Source organism: Phyllostomus hastatus, unplaced genomic scaffold (assembly GCF_019186645.2).
Source record: "Phyllostomus hastatus isolate PE091 unplaced genomic scaffold, TTU_PhHast_1.1 phas_contig_86, whole genome shotgun sequence".
Taxonomy (NCBI): domain Eukaryota; kingdom Metazoa; phylum Chordata; class Mammalia; order Chiroptera; family Phyllostomidae; genus Phyllostomus; species Phyllostomus hastatus.
The window spans coordinates 91720944-91737216 of record NW_025333977.1 but is presented as its reverse complement, the minus strand read 5'-3'; the positions used below and the strand labels follow the sequence as shown (position 1 = coordinate 91737216).

The 16273-nt window shown below is 42.1% G+C and overlaps 1 protein-coding gene across 19 annotated transcripts in view; it reads right to left on the bottom strand.

The window, feature by feature from the left end:
- Nucleotides 1-16273, bottom strand: part of KALRN (kalirin RhoGEF kinase) — a 698826-nt gene that overhangs the window by 321625 nt on the left and 360928 nt on the right. For all 19 annotated transcript variants that reach the window (XM_045851423.1, XM_045851424.1, XM_045851434.1 and 16 more), the window contains exon 11: nucleotides 3235-3426. In XM_045851423.1, the coding sequence (XP_045707379.1) occupies nucleotides 3235-3426 (192 nt within the window). The remainder of the gene's footprint in view (nucleotides 1-3234; nucleotides 3427-16273) is intronic.

Below are 16273 nucleotides of genomic sequence, written 5' to 3'. Positions count from 1 at the left end.
CCAGGCAAAAAAGTGGTGTTAGTATTGTACTACTTAATTTTGAAATAATCATTATGACAATTATCACAAAGTAACAGATTAAGTAATTTTCCCAAGTGCACATAACATGCCCAGGGAAGATCTAGATCTGGAATTCAGATCTCCCTAACATCCAACACCTTGCTGTACTTAATGCGTGGGAAACCTGAGTGCATTATTAAGAGAATGCAAGTGTGCACATACACACACACACACAAGTCTTACTCTCTACTCTGCCTAACAGTGGCCTCAGACATCTAGTTTTGGGGTGGGAAGGTAATCGGGAGGGGGCATACAGATATAAAGTCCTGTTTGGCTCTTATAAACAGCTCTTCCCTGACAGCCACTCAAAATGATGCTTTTCTTTCCATCCTGAAAAAAAAAGTCAGAATCTGCTGACTGATGAGTTACAGATCTCTTGAAGAGAAGGATCCTCACAATCACACACCCCTTTGCATCCTGGCAAGACTGCTCCTAATTTCTCTCCTACTTTGGGATCCTGATAGAGACTGTGTTACTTCCTGACAGCCTCCTGTTTTCTCCTGTGGAGAAAGCTCCTCCCAGTTTCTATTTTCTGGCCTTTATGTAAAAGTCTGTGTAGCAAAGGAGAAAAAGCATGGGCCTTGGAATCAGAAAGATTTAGGGTCAATTCCTACATTTACCACATCCTAGCTACAAGACCCCAGGCAGATTATTAATTTCTCTGATCTGTAAAATTGGAATAAAATGATAATTCTTATGGCTATTGATTAGATAGATAATAACACAGGTGTTAAATATACTTTAGTTCCTGTTCTCTTTCTTCACCTTCCCTAGTATTATGCTGCTCCCTTTAGTACTATTTCATATGAAATGTGATTTTATGAGCTGAGCCTCAGTGTGAAAACAAGTCACAGGTTCAAAGAGGACCAACCTTAACAAGGTTTGAGAGATACATTAGAAACAATGGTCAATGACTATTCCTAGCTCCCACACCACAACCCCGGCAACACTTTACATTTCTCAGCTACGGTCTACCCTCCCCATCAAGCCCCTGCTTTGGGGTTTGAAAATGTAAGGAGCAAAAAGAAAAGTAAGACAAAGGAATGAGAGCAGAAAGGAGATACAAAAGGAAAAAAGAGGACTGTAGGGTGTGGGGTAGCAGTTCAGAACAAGGGCACAGTATTTAGAAAGACAGGTAAAATCTCTGTACTACTGAGAAGCTCTGTAACCTTACACAAGTTCTTTTCTGAGCCTTAGTTCCCCTACTTGAAAATGTGTTTAATAAACTCTATCATAAGATTGCCACGAGGATTGCATGTAATAATATGTATCTGGCAAGCATGAGGTACTCAATTAAAAAAATACTAATATACACTGAGTACTTACAATGCACCAAATCTTAGGCTAGGTAGATCACCCACAATATTTCAGGCTTAATTACTACTATTATTAATTACTGTAATTGTAAATATCAAATAAAGAAAAAAAGAAAAAAGTCTTTAAAAAATTTTTACTGTTTATGCTGTACAGTCATTCCTGCTTTTTCTTCCTTTCTCCACCTTCACCCAGCCCCACCCAAGAAATAAATTTTGAATTCACATTAGAACCACAAGAGTTTTAGGGCCACTAAGTCCAATTGCATGATTTTATGGATGTGGCTACCCAGGGCCAGAGGCACCGTGATCTGCACAAGATCACAGAGCTCCAGAGCAGCAGAATCTGAACTAGAGGCTGAGCCTCCTAGATCCATGTGCAGAAGGTGGGACATGTAGCTAGAAAGGGCTATTGGAAGCCATGGTCACCCTTTCAGCAGTGGCACTTCCATGGAGACTGACCTAGTCCACCCCCTCCCTGGACAGCCAGTCCTCCGGCAGCCCAAGGAATATGACTGCTGTTCATTCATGCTCCATTCTACCATCAGCAGGCTCATAATTAAAGGAGAATACACATGCCTTTGGTTGCTGAGACCATTATTAAGAACAGGGTGAGCCACAAGCAAGCAGACAACCAGTCAGGAAAACCTGGATTAAAACTAATCCCCTTGCTTCATAGACACTCATCAGAGAGTGGCTGTGGGTCATAGGGAGAGGAAGCACAGCCAGCTTCGGGGAGCTTGCCAGCCCTTCATCTGCCTGGGGAATCTCAGTTTAGAAAACATTATCTTTTCATGTTTTTTTTTTTCTGATAGGCAGTGCAATGATTTGCATTCATTCCCACAAAGTGTCAGAAATCCTGTGAAGTAGTAATATCCAGACTTCTTAATGCATTTCCAATTTCAAAACTCAACTTAATTAAGTAGGGTTAATTTTTTTCCTACACAGCAATCAAACTTTAATTAATACTCCATTAAAATGAATTCCTGCAGGAACACAAGCATGCATGTATCTAATGAGTTTATCTGCCAAGGGTGTTGTTAGAGAAGATGCTAAATGTGCCTCCTCACTGACTACTTATTCAATTTCAGAATGCCCATGTGAATGAAAAATGAAAAGCAATAGCAGGTTTGCAACCTTCCTCTCTGTGGGCACCCCTGCCCTGCCAGCAACATAACAATCCATCCTCTCCTCTCTTGTCTCCACTTCTTGACTAACTCGGTCAGATTTAAGCCCAGCTCACTTCCTCCTCTCTGGAGGGCAACTCAGTGCCCACACCCCTTCCTTCACAGGCTGTCACTCCACAATAAGGCAAGGTGAGGACAAACTCACTTTAATATCACTCTGTAGCAGAGCTCATGATGAAGATTTAATCTTGTCTTCTTTTTACAATACAATAACATACTTGCAAACTCTGTATGTTTCTTGTTGGCAACAAAGAAGATCCAAGTTGTGCAGGACCCAGATCTCCCACAGGAAACAGCAACCAAGAGCAATAGGGTATGTGGTGGAATGGGAGTCTCTGATCCTCATTTCCTCTTCTAGTGACTATTTCTACACCAGGGATTCCTAAATTTCTCCAGCTGAGGACTGAATGCTCTTGGACACTCCAGAAACCACCTGCCTCTGTGGTGCCCTCCTCACCAGAGATGAGGAGGAAATTTTGCCCCAAATTGTTTGAGACTTAAATATAGGCTATCAGGAGCAAATTGTTAATATCATCACACTTAAGTGGCTAGTAACCCTTAGACCATCCAGGACCCTGGGCATACCTTGAGGGTCATTACACTAGGAAACCAACCTAACCCTTGCCAGAACAACTCGACCCAACCAATGCCCCTTCTCCACTAGCTGCTCTTACCTCTTTGGTGTGTGTGTGGAAGGAAACAGACATGTCCAGGAGAAGCTTCCGCTGCTCCACCCTGCGCACGAAGTCTTGGATGCGCACCTCCAGGTGTCGAGCTGCCTTGTAGATCTCCTCTGGGTCACATTCCCCAGTCTGCGCCAGCTGTTCCGCTGCTTCTAGGAGCTTGTCAGCATTGGTGTACGTATTCTGCCGGCAACAACAGTGAAAGAAAGTCAACTTGCAGTCACGAACCAAGCTTGTCGCCTTTCCCCAGCCCACCAGGGGCTGCCCAGAGCTGGAGCGCAAGGCGTGGGTGCTGAGCCGACAGCTCCCTGATCTGGCACAGAGGAGCTCAGTGCTGAGCTGCCTGCTGCCTCCCAGCAAGCTAGCAGCCTGCCTGGCAGCTTGGCACATAGAGGACACTAGCTGAGCGCCTCCTCAGTCCCTGGGATTTCTCAGAGGTGGGGTGCCCTGGAAAGAAGGGAGGAGACATGTGACAGTCCTCAATCCTCATCAGCTCCTTGACCCACCCCGACCCTTATGAAGATCCATCATTGCCCTCACATCTCAGGCTGTAACTGCCAGGGTTGGAAATGCCTCATCCACAAAGATCGTCTGGGAGACAATAACTGGGAGGCTTGCTTGACTTTTTTGCTGGAGTTCCTTGTAACTACTAGTGTTTATCTTTTGAAACAGAGCTGTCTCTTAGGAGGGGAAGGGGTCAGCAACTCAGGGAGCTGAAAGGAGGTAGCCACAGCCAGAGTGAGGATATGCAGGCTATTCCCTGCGTGCCCAAGGGAAGGCTTAATCCCTGCAGCAAGGCTGGGGAGGAGTCTGGTGATTTTTGTTTATTATAAGCTACTGCATGCACATGTACATTCACACACACACTCCTCCAACCCCTGTCTGTACTGCCCGTGGTATTCTCCAGAGCATTTTAAAAGTCAACCAACTTATAGTTCTTTTTCATCAGGATGTAATAGTTATTACATGTAAGCCATGGATACAACTTTTTCTTAGCAGGCTTCACTTTTAAAAAAGATCTAATATTCACCAATTTAGAGTTAATGAATCAGTTGCACATATTTCTTAATCATTCCTACAGTCACAAAATGCCCTAGAGAGTGGTGAACAAGTGGTTACTGGTGACAATGTGAATCTGGCAGCAGAAACAGTCAGTATCAAGCATGAAGTGAATGAAGGACTGAAATGGATTTATGAGCAATGACTGACTGTGTGGTGCTTTACTTTGCTCATGGAAAAGAGGCCTCCAGATTCTACGGAGTTTTTTGGTCTCACCCAAAGACTCCTGGGTGTTGAGGGTTGAACTGCGTGTCCTCCAAACTCACATGTTAAAGCTCTAACCCTCAGTACCTCAGAATGTGACCTTGTTTGGAAACAGGATCATTGCAGATGTAATTAGTTAAGATCAATTTGCAGGATGGGCCTCTAATTCAGTACAACTGGTGTCCTTACAAAAAGAACACCATGTGAAGAGTCAGGACATACCCGAGGAGGCAGAATGCCAAGTGGAGCTGAAAGCAGAGATCTGGGGATGCGTCTACAAGGAGGAATGGCAAAGACTGCCAAAAAACTACCACAAGTGAAGCCAGAGACATGGAACAGATTCTCCCTCATATCCCTCAGAAAGAACCAACCTTCCTGACACCTTAATCTTGGACTTCCAGCTTCCAGAACTGCAAGACAATAAACTTTGGTTGTGTAAGCTACCCAGTTTGTGGGACTTTGTTAATGCAGCCCTAGCAAACTAATATACTGGGGTGGAAACTTTCAGAGGCTGCTGAAACACTTGTCATGGCTCTAAGGAATACCAAGAGTGGCTTCAGGGGATCCTTAAGACATGCTGTCTGAAAAGCTACTGCCCAAAGCAAGCACTGTCCCAAGGCAGGTGAGATGGGAGTAGGGCCAGGACTAAAAAGGAAGAAAAAAAACCCCTTTGGATCATGGGAAAACAGGCAATCCCTGTGTGAAGAAAGAGGCTTTGTCAGTGAGTTAAATAAGGGTAAGTGGATCCTGAAAGCAAATGAAGGCTATACTCAGAGTTACGAGGATTCCTGGAGAGACAGGAAATGACAAGCCACAGAAGACCTCCGGGGCTGTGGGCCACATTAAGGAAGGCTGCCACAATTTCTAGGAAATATGCCCAGAGCTGATGGAAGAGTTGTTCCCCACCCCAGGAATTCCTCAGATCTTCCACTTTAAACTTAAGGGAATCTCAGGAAACCCCCCAAAAAGACAGAGGTTGTAATTTTGTATTTTCTGGCCAACAAATAAAAATTTGTAGCAAAGCCAAAGGAAGCTTGCTTTTAAGTTGAGTTTGGGATCAAAAGATAAATAAAAAGCAAAACTGAAGCGCCCACTGTTTATAAAGTGGTCAACTTTGTCCCAGTTTGCCCAGGACTTTTCTGGTTTTAGCATCCTAGAAAGCCTGTTGGTCCTGGGCAAATGGGATGGCTGGTCACCCTAGCACACACCCAACACTGTACATATCTCAGGAGTACAGATTATATTTACACACACACACACACACACACAGTGTATGGTGCCTCAGGGGCAATAAAATCACTGTTGAGAGAAATAATATGAAAACGCATCAACAGGGCATGCAACACAATAATAGATAATTAGGGATTTAAGTTTCTCAGCACAAATGGGCGCTAAGAAGAAAATGACTAAAAATTGAGAATAATAATAGCTAATAACTATTAAACATTTTTTAAATTCCAAGGACCATTCTAAAGATTTATATGCATATTAACTGATTTAATCTTTGCAATAACACTATGAAGTTGATAAAGACACCAGCCCAATTTTACAGACGAAGAAACTAAGGCACCAAGAATTTCTGACCAAGGTCACACATCTTGTAAGTGGCAGAACAAAGATTAAATCTTGTTGTCTAGCTTCAGGGCCCAAGCTCCAAACCATTACACTATTGTGTCAGATGAAGAAGGGCCTTGAATGCCATGCTCAGGTGTTTTACTCCAAAGTTATGGGAAGCCACTAAACGGTTTTGAGTAGAATAGGGATATAGTATACAGAGACACTACCCTGCCTATATACAGAGTGAAGGCAGAAGCCTAAGTATGGGCAGGATTTAGCAGAGGAGGAGGGCTTCTCATAAACAGAACTCTCTCTCTTCTTGCCCACAGGACTTAGTTTATCCCATACCATAGCCACTTTCATGCTCACAGTAACAATGTGCTTCCAGGGGCATCTCCCTACTGACTTGTCTGCTCTTGAAAGAGAGGTTCCATGTTTCATTCATCTGTGGTTCTCCAAGCCAGGCACTGTACACAATAGGCACTTTCTAAATGCTGAACAAACAAGACTCAGAGATAGGAATGCGCATGGCATGTTTGAATAAGTTGAATCAATATGACTAAAACTGGAGAGTGGCAATATGTCACATTATATAAGAAGAGAAAAGCTAGATAATGGCTTTTATAGAAAGAAAGGCACAAGAAAGACAGGTGGGAGGGCAATGGGGTCTGCACTAAAACCCGGGCTCCCTGCTCTAATCACTGCCCAGTCCTCTTTCCCACCACAACCAGAAAAAGATTCTAAAATTCAGATCCAGTCATACCTCTATTCCCTTTAAAACTGTCCAGTAGCTTCTCATTGCCTTTGGGGTAAAATTTCATGCAAGGCCCTTCTTCATCTGATATCTGTTTTCTCCCTTCATCTTCAACTAACATCGCTCCCCTACAAATAGCCTGTGCAAGAAATTGCTTACACTCTCAGAAACTCATTGCACTGAATCTTGCCTCTGTGCTTCTGTTTGGGATGTCCTTCCCCTACTTCTCTACTTGACCAATGCTTACTAACCTTTTCAGAGTGAACACAGGCATCATGCCCTCAGGAAGTCCACCCTCATATATACTTTCCTCCCAAGGCTGGCTTAGGTGTGCTTCTCTGGGCTCCCAGAGTGAGCTGTTTTGACCTTTCCCATGCTACCTGTCATATTCTAAAGCAAAAGTTTGCCCGTCTTACATGCTTTGGGGCAGACAATGTCCTTTACCTCTTTCCTTTAGTGCCTAGCATCAAGTAAGTGCTCTGTGAATATTATAGACTACATCAATCCCAAACAATCCCAGTATTCAGTCGCTGACCTTCACCAAATATCTGGCACGAAGCCTTCCACACTGGAAATCATGTTCAGTGTTCAATCCCATCTGGTTCCTCCCCCTTCCTGGCCCAGTCCTGAAATGAACAGGCTTAGGGAATACCAACCAGAGTAGCATCCGAGCACTACACTGATGCCTGTCATCGCCCAAAACTGGAGCAAAGACCACAACACGCTTCAGTTCACCTTCTGACCATATTAACAACAGTTTCTGCTCCAGGGCCAGAGTCTACCTCAATTATGAATGTAGTACCTAGGCATTCTTTGGTTTCCCAGCTTCTTAGCCTCTGCCTTGGATTCAATCCCTTATTAATATTTCCCAACTGATGTGGCAAAAATGGATTATGAGTGCTGGGATATCAATCCCTCTGCCCTTGAGACTTTCAAGCAGGGCCTGCAGGAGCCAGAGCCCTGAGCCAGAGATTTGGGCTGCAGCTCCTGGTCCTCACTCCCCAACCTCCTTCCCTGTGTCGACGAGGCAAATGCCGTGGACTCTATCTTTCATTCCCTGTGGTGCAGCCTTGGCCCATCAGTGTTTTGCTTTTTCTTCATGAAAGGAACAGCATATACTAGAATAACTTGTCTCTAAAAATGCAGGCATCCCAACAACACAGGTATGCTTGTAGATTCCCTGTGCTGAAGCAGAGGGGCAGGGAGTTTTAAAGGCAAGGGGTGGAAGAGTCAGTGAATGAAAACAAGTCTAGAGTCAAGACCTGACTTCCCTGATAATACAGAGTTAGCACTCTTGGCTCTATGCTCTGGGGATGAAGAAGGAGGAGGCTGAGCAGTCCCCCTGATTATTTCAAAGAGGCAGTGTGGACTGGAGAATGGACTACCAGAGGACCAGGAAGGAACTCCCTTCCTAATGACCATTTTTCCAGGCTGGCATGGCCAGAACCAATGGGCAGTGAGAGGAAAGGAGCAAAAGTACACAAGCATTCATTAAAAAGTACATGGAAGCACAGGTATTGGGGAGGGTACAGACTTGTCTCTGGATTTGGACATTAGTGAATAGTAGGCAAATCAAGGTAACGCCTCACACCTTACATTTGAATAGTACTTTATGGGTGTGAGGAAACCACCTGAGGCTGGGGAAAGAACCACCTGAAAAGATTAGAGGTAAGAGCACCCAGCATTCACACAGGGCTCAGAATGGTGCCTGTTCCCACTAGTTGGACTGGAAAAACTCATGATTCAGTGGCTGTTGGGTAGAGCTCAGAAGAGTCTTGCCTCATCAGGGTAAATATAGCCCTAGACTGAGTACTGCTCTGGTCTTACCTAACAACTTTTAAAAGAAAGACCTGAAAGACCAAAAAAATTTGAAGGAATCAAAATTTTTTCAAGTAACTTAACTGTGTCACAGAACAAAACTGAAGATATATGTACACACAACTGACAATGTAAAATTCACAGTGTCTACTATCTAGCAAAAAATTAAAAATTACCTGACATACAAAGAAGCAAACACAGACACTATAATGAGGAGAAAAACCAATCAAAACTGATCCAGAACTGACATAAATGTCAACATTAACAGGTGAAAATTTAAAATGGTTATAATTTGTTTCATTTGTTCAAAAAGTGGAGAAATAAAGGATGTAAAAAAAGATCTTGAACTTCAAGAGATTAAAAATATAGTGAATGGTATTAACAACAGGTTAGACATTATAGAAGAAAAAATTACTGAACCTGAGAACATAACAATAGAAACTATTCAAAATAAAATTCTGAGAGAAAATTTTATAAAGTGAAGCATCAGTGAATTGTGTGACAACTTTAAGCAGACTAATTAATATACATTAATTAAAATCCCTAAAGAAGGAGAAGGGAAGTGAAAAAAAATTAGCAAAAAGCTTCTAAGCTTAATGAAACTATAAATCCACAGATCCAAGAAAGTCAGCAAACCCTCATCACAAGAAACACAAGAAACACCAAGGCACATAAACATCTAATTAAATCAAGTGAGAAAGAAAGAAAAGGAAATCTTAGAAGTGACCAAAGGAAAAATGGAATGTTATACACAAGGGAACAAAGATAAAGGTGACAGCAGACTTCTCATGAGAAACAATGCAAATAAGAAAAGACTGAAGCAACATCTTTAAAGAAAAACAACAACAATAAAAATTGTCAACCCAGAATTCTATGCCTGGCACAAAAATTTTTCAAAAACATACATGAGGTAAAGATATGTCAAGGCATATATAAGCTAAAAGAATTGTTAACAGCAGACTCAAATGACAAGAAATGTTATAAGAAGTCCATCAAGAAAAGAAAAATGTTAACAAATGGAAATGTGGACCCACATACAGAAATGAAAATCACTGGACTTCTAACTATATGGGTAAATCTATAAGACTTTTCCCTTATTATTTAAATATTTTTAAAGATAGTTGACTGTTTAAACAAAAATAACAACATAGTGTGGGGTTTATAGCACGTGTCAATAAAACACAGGACAACAATAGCACAAAAGCCAGGAAAAAAGAAATAGAAGTATGCTATTTAAAGTTCTTATGCTACATGGAAAGTAGCATAATATAACTTGGTAAACTGTGATAAATTAAAGACACATTCTATAAACCTTAAAGCCAACATTAAAGTGACAAAGAATTACAGCTAGTAAACCATCAAAGGAGATAAAATGAAATCATAAAAATATTAAATTCATCCAAAAAAGGAAGAAAAAGAGAAAAAACAAAGAATGGACGAAACACATGGGACAAAACCCCAAGATGATAGACTTAAACCTAAACATATCTATAACCCAATTAAATGTCAATTGTCTAAAAACCATGAAAAAAAGAGATTGTCATATTGTAAAAAAAAAACAAAAACCCCAACAAACTGCAAGTCCCAATTGTATGCTATCTACAAGGAATGCACTTCAAATGTAAAGACACAAACAGGTTAAAAGTAAAATGTTAGACAAAATATAGTATGATAATACTAGTCAAAATAAAGCAGGGGTAGCTATATTAATATTAGACATAGCAGATTTCAGAAAAAATATTCAGGGAAAAATAAGGTCATTTCATAGTAATTCATCAAGAGGATATAATAATCCTAAACATTTATGAAGCTAATAACAAAGCTTCAAAACATGTGAAACAAAAACTCATAAACTTGCAAGGAGAAATAGACAAATCCACCTTACAAAGATTTAATGTCCCCTCTCAAAAATTAATTGAACCAGTACACAAGACATCAGTAAGGATATAGGAGATTTAAAGACTCTCAGTCAGCCCTGACCAGTGTGGCTCATTTGGTTGGGCATCATCCCACAAAGCAAAAGGTCTCCAGTTCAATTCCTGGGCAGGGCACATTCCTAGGCTGAGGGTTCGGTCCCGGTCGGGGGAGCATTCAAGAGGCAACTGATAGATGTTTGTCTTTCACGTGGATGTTTCTCTTCCTCCCCTTCTCCCTCCCTTCCCCTCTCTATATAAATAATTAAAGTTAAAAAAACCCCTCTCAATCAATGTAATCTAACTGACATTTACACAACACTACACCCACAACAGAAGAATAAACATTTTTTTTCAAGTTCTCATAGAACATTTACCAAAATAAGCCGTATTTTGGGCTATAAAACAAGTCTTAACAAATTTAAAAGGATATGAGTCATACAAAATATTTTCGGTGACCATAATGTAATTAAATTATAAATCAATAATAGAAATTTCTATGGAAAATCCCCAAAGGGTTAAAAACTAACACACTTCTACACAATCCCAGGGTCACAGAAGGCAGTATCAGTTTACCAGATGTCTGCGGTGTGCTAGGCTTTGTGTTTGGCCCTTTAAATGCAGTGCCTCTAAGCTTGGGGATCAGTCATAAAATAGGCATTATTAATTTCATTTTACAAATGAGAAAACTGAAGCTCAGGGAGGCAAAGTAACATGATCAAAGAATGCTACAGAGTTTAACACAGCAGACCATGTCTCTGTAAACTCCAGGCACTTTGTATGGAATCATGTAATTCTCTAAGACTCAATAAAATTTCCATATCCTCTGCTTCTCTGTTATTTTGCATTATATTCACTCTTATGCCTTTGATTTCTAAATTATGACATTGTAATTGTTATTCATTACTGCCATATTTTTTGTTTTGTAACACACTTCCAATGAGTGCATGCTGACTCTATTTCGAGGGAATTGTATTCTCCTTGAAGGAAAGAGTCCTATCTTACTCACCTTTTCTATCTCAACTACTCATCATTGTACCTACTATGCAAAGTGCTCCCCTTTCAACTGGCTCTCAACCAAAAAACTGCAGCCCAGCATCTTGTCAGCAGTAAGGCTTGAAAATGGGTCTTTATCTTATCTCCTAATGCAGGTAGTTCCCAGTTCAATAATCAGTAGTGACTCAAAAGTTCCTCTGTAAGCCTCTTATTTAGTGCTGAGAATGTATTTTCCATGTGAATAGGAGTTAGATTCCCAGGATAAAGAAATTTGGTTGAGCACATAATATCTTTAAAATATAATACTGATATAGAACATCATGTACAATCAACCAAACTTATAAAGAGGGTGAGATAGGAAAATGTCTTTCAGTTTTCATCTGGGAGCACCAGGCACACATGTGTCCCCCGTCTGCTGGCTCTTGCAAGGGAGGATCTGGGGCTGGACTCCAGCAATGGCAGAGTGGTCTTGGGTGAGAAGCAGTAGCAAGGAAAGGAGGAAATCACTTGGTACCAGTGTTGGGTTAACCCACCACATTACATATGCTGGAAGGACATCTTCTTAGGTTTCCTGACTAAGAGAACAAACAATATTTGCCTCTGGTAGGGCAATCTGTATGTCCAAACAAGGAGTGTCTACAGAGTCGTCCTAATCAGATAATCTTTAAATTGGAGACTGCGAATCTTCAGTCTACTAATTGAGACTGTTACCAAAAAATAATTACTGCAGATGCTGATACCTCCCAGCACAAGTAGTTTTGGGGCTCACATTCTTTCTGGGAATCTAAAAGCCAGCTTTATCACATTGGCACATGCAGTCATCACCCTGTCCCATTCTCATACACATCTCTGCTTGCCAGAGAGCATTTTCCTCTCTATATCTAAAATGCTTCAGCACCTTTCCCAATTAATAATAAATGGCATATTTTCAGAACTCCATAATTTTAAGTTTTATTTTTCTACAGCCTAAGTTTTATGTGTTTAAGAATATGCCCAGACCTAGGAATTATGAGAAGAGCAGTTATTCTTTGCTAGGGTGTCCTCTCTTTTCCTGAATCCTTCCCTTTCCTTCTAACCCACACTACCTACACCTCTTCATTAAAGGAAGGTCAATGTATTTCCTCTCAGCTACAGGCTGGAAGCTGAATACCTAGTCATTTGCAGGCAAGAGAGCAAAATAAATAATGAGAATCAATGGTCAGCATATTATCTATTTACTATAATGATGGCATAGGAACACTTTGTTTCTGGACCAAAAAGCAGGGTCAGTCATAGAGGCTGACAACATAGATTATAAGGTATGATTTGACAGAAGACACAAGGTCCAGTTTATAAGAAAGGACCAGCCAGGTTCTAGAAAATGTGGCCACTTCTAGGGGACTGAGACACAAAGCAAGGAAGGGCTTTCTTCCTGACACTCTCCACCTACTCCAGGGCATGGAGAACAGCTGAAGGCAGAGATGCAACTGTGAGTCAGGTTTGGGAGAGCTAGGACTGGCGCTCAGACTCAAACACAAATTAGAAGCTGATGCAGGCAGGAAGCAGGCTGGAAGCCAGAGGTTGCCCAAAGCTGTGTCATTTATTTCTGAGACAACCAGGAGAGTGCCATGCAGACAGAAAGCTCCAAAGCCTGCGGAGGAAAGCTTTTAATCTTCTTCTCATTGAGCAGGCCCCAGAAGCAGCCAACTGTCATCCATACTGCTGCAGAGAAGCAACTCACCACTCTGGGAATTTGATAACACAGTCTCCACCCTGGCCCCTCTTCCCCCTGCCTCCTTCCCCTCATTCTGTTCAAATTGACAGAATAATGAACATGTAACCACAACCAAAGTACTGATATGTGGACAAAAATATTTTCAAAGTGAAGAAAATAGAGGGGACTTCTGGCCAAGATGGAGGTGTAGGTAGACACACTGTGAGTCCTTGGACAACCAAAATAAAGACAACAATTTAAAAACCAAAAAACAACTAGTACTGACAGAAAATTGAACTGTATGGAAGTCTGACAGCCAAAGAGTTAAAGTAGACACACTCATCCAGACCCACAGGAGGGGAGGAGCCAGGCGTGCATGGCAGCAGCTGGTTGGACTTAGGGAGGTGGCAGACTGTGGAACAGGGCACATTGCACAAGGCAGCTGGCAGACCTGCTGGTCCCACATTCACATGCAGATAAACCAGGTGAAGCTAGGGAGCAAGACAGACCATGCAACCCAGGGTCCCAGTGCAGGGAAATAAAGCCTCAAAACACCGACTGAAAACACCTGTGGGAATTAAGGTGTCGGGAGAAACTCCCATCCTCAGAAGAGAGTTCGTTGGAGAGACCCACCAGGTCCTAGAACATATACAAACCCACCCACACGGGAATCAGCACTAGAAGGGCCCAGTTTGCTTGTGGGAAGCAGGGAAGTGACTGAAATCCAGCAGAGAGCAGAGCAAGGGCCATTGTTCCCTCCCCCAAGTATAGCATCACAACACAGTGACGTGGGTTGCCCCACCCTGGTGAACACCTAAGGCTCTGCCCCTCACTACGTAAAAAAGAAATATAGCCCAAATGAAAGAACAGTTAAAAGCTCCAGAAAAAATACAACTAAGCAACAAAGAGGTACCCAACCTATCAGATGCACAGTTCAAAACACTGGTAATCAGGATGCTCACAGAATTGGTTGAATTTGGTTGCAAATTAGATGAAAAAATGAAGGCTACACTAAGTGAAATGAAGAAAAATGCACAGGGAACCAATAGTGATGGGAAGAAAACTGGGACTCAAATCAATGGAGTGGACCAGAAGGAAAAAAGAAACATCCAATCAGAAAAGAATGAAGAAACAAGAATTCAAAAAAATGAGGAGAGGCTTAGGAACCTCCAGGATATCTTTAAATGTTCCAACATCCGAATTATAGGGATACCAGAAGGGGAAGAGGAAGAGCAACAAGTGGAAATGTTATCTGAACAAATAATATAGGAGAACTTCTCCAATCTGGCAAAGGAAACAGACTTCCAGGAAGCCAGAAAACTCAGAGAGTCCCAAAAAAGTTGGATCCAAGGAGGAACACACCAAGGCACATCATAATTATATTACTCAAGATGAAAAATAAGGAGAGAATCTTAAAAGCAGCAAGAGGGAAGGAAACAGTTATCTACAAAGGAGTTCTCATCAGACAATCAGCTGATTTCTCAAGAGACCTTGCAGGCAAGAAGGGGCTGGAAAGAAGTATTCCAAGTCATGAAAGACAAGGACCTATAACCAAGATAGCTCTATCCAGCAAAGCTTTCATTTAGAATGGAAGGGCAGATAAAGTGCTTCTCAGATAAGGTCAAGTTAAAGTAGTCCATCATCACCAAGCCCTTATTTTATGAAAAGTTAAAGGGACTTATCTAAGAAAAAGATAAAAAACATGTATAGTAAAATGCCAGCAAACTCACAATTATTAACAACCACACCTAAAACAAAAACAAAAACAAACTAAGCAACTAGAACAGGAACAGAGCCACAGAAATGGAGATCACATGGAGGGTTAGCAACAGGGGAGTGGGAGGAGGAGAGGGGGGAAAAGGTACGGAGAATAAGGAGCATAGATGGTAGGTAGAAAATAGACAGGGGGAGGGCAAGAATAGTATGGGAAATGTAGAAGCTAAAGAACTTATGACACACGGACATAAAGGCGGGAATGTGGGTGGGAGGAGGTGTGCTGGGTGGAGGGGAGTGAAGGGGGAGAAATGGGACAACTGTAATAGCATAATCAATAAAATATATTAAAAAATAAAGAGAATAGACCTAAGTGTTCAGTTAGGGACACATGGGTCGACCTATTGCCCTGGCTCTGCAGAAGTCATTCTCATTTGGAACTCTCAAAGCCAAAGAAACAAGCAATCGCTGAGACAGAATCCCCATGGAACCAAGACGAATAAGGGCACCTGCTGCAGGCTCGGCAGTTCAAGAGATACAGGGGGAAATGTACCCACAGCAATGTTCTCTCCCCAAAGATGTAACTTTGTGGTGGTGCTGTTTTCCCTGTTTTCTATATTCTATGTTTGGCTGTCAGTGGGAGGCAGTGGGCGAGAGAGGGAGAGGCAGGGCTTTAGAGAAACAAGACAGTTGGCTTGAAAATACTGCTGAAAACCTTGGGGCTTGTAAATTTATTCTTTTCTGTGTTTCACCCCTGACTGGGGACAGACAGGGAAATGGTGGGCCAGATGATGTGGTGAACAGAGGTCTGGCCCACACTTTTGCTTCTGCCCCTGTCAACGTAGTGCTCCTCAAGTCCTTTCGCCTTTCTGTGGGTCCAGGGCTGCCCATACCTAGATAGATCCACAGGGAGCCTGCCCCCTCTGGCCTAAGAACCGAGGTCACTGATGCTCCTTGCTGATAGTGTCCCTGCTCAAGGTCCATCTCTGAAGAACCTGGACTCCTCCTACCTGCACTGTTCTTATCTTAGCTAACTGCCCTGGGGTTGATCCAGATTTTCATGGACCAGGGTTTAATATTTTGGGCTGAATAATTCTTTGTTTAGGAGCTGTTATGGGTTGAACTCTGACTCTCCAAAAAGGTATGTTGAAGTTTTAACCCCAACACCTGTGAATGTGACCTGTTTGGGAAATAATGCCATTGCAGGTGAAATTAGTTAAGATGAGGTCATGCTGAGACTGGGTGGACCTTAATCCAATGTGGCCGAGGGCCTTATAAAAAGACGGCCAGGTGAGGATATAGATGCAGAGAGAGCAGCATGTA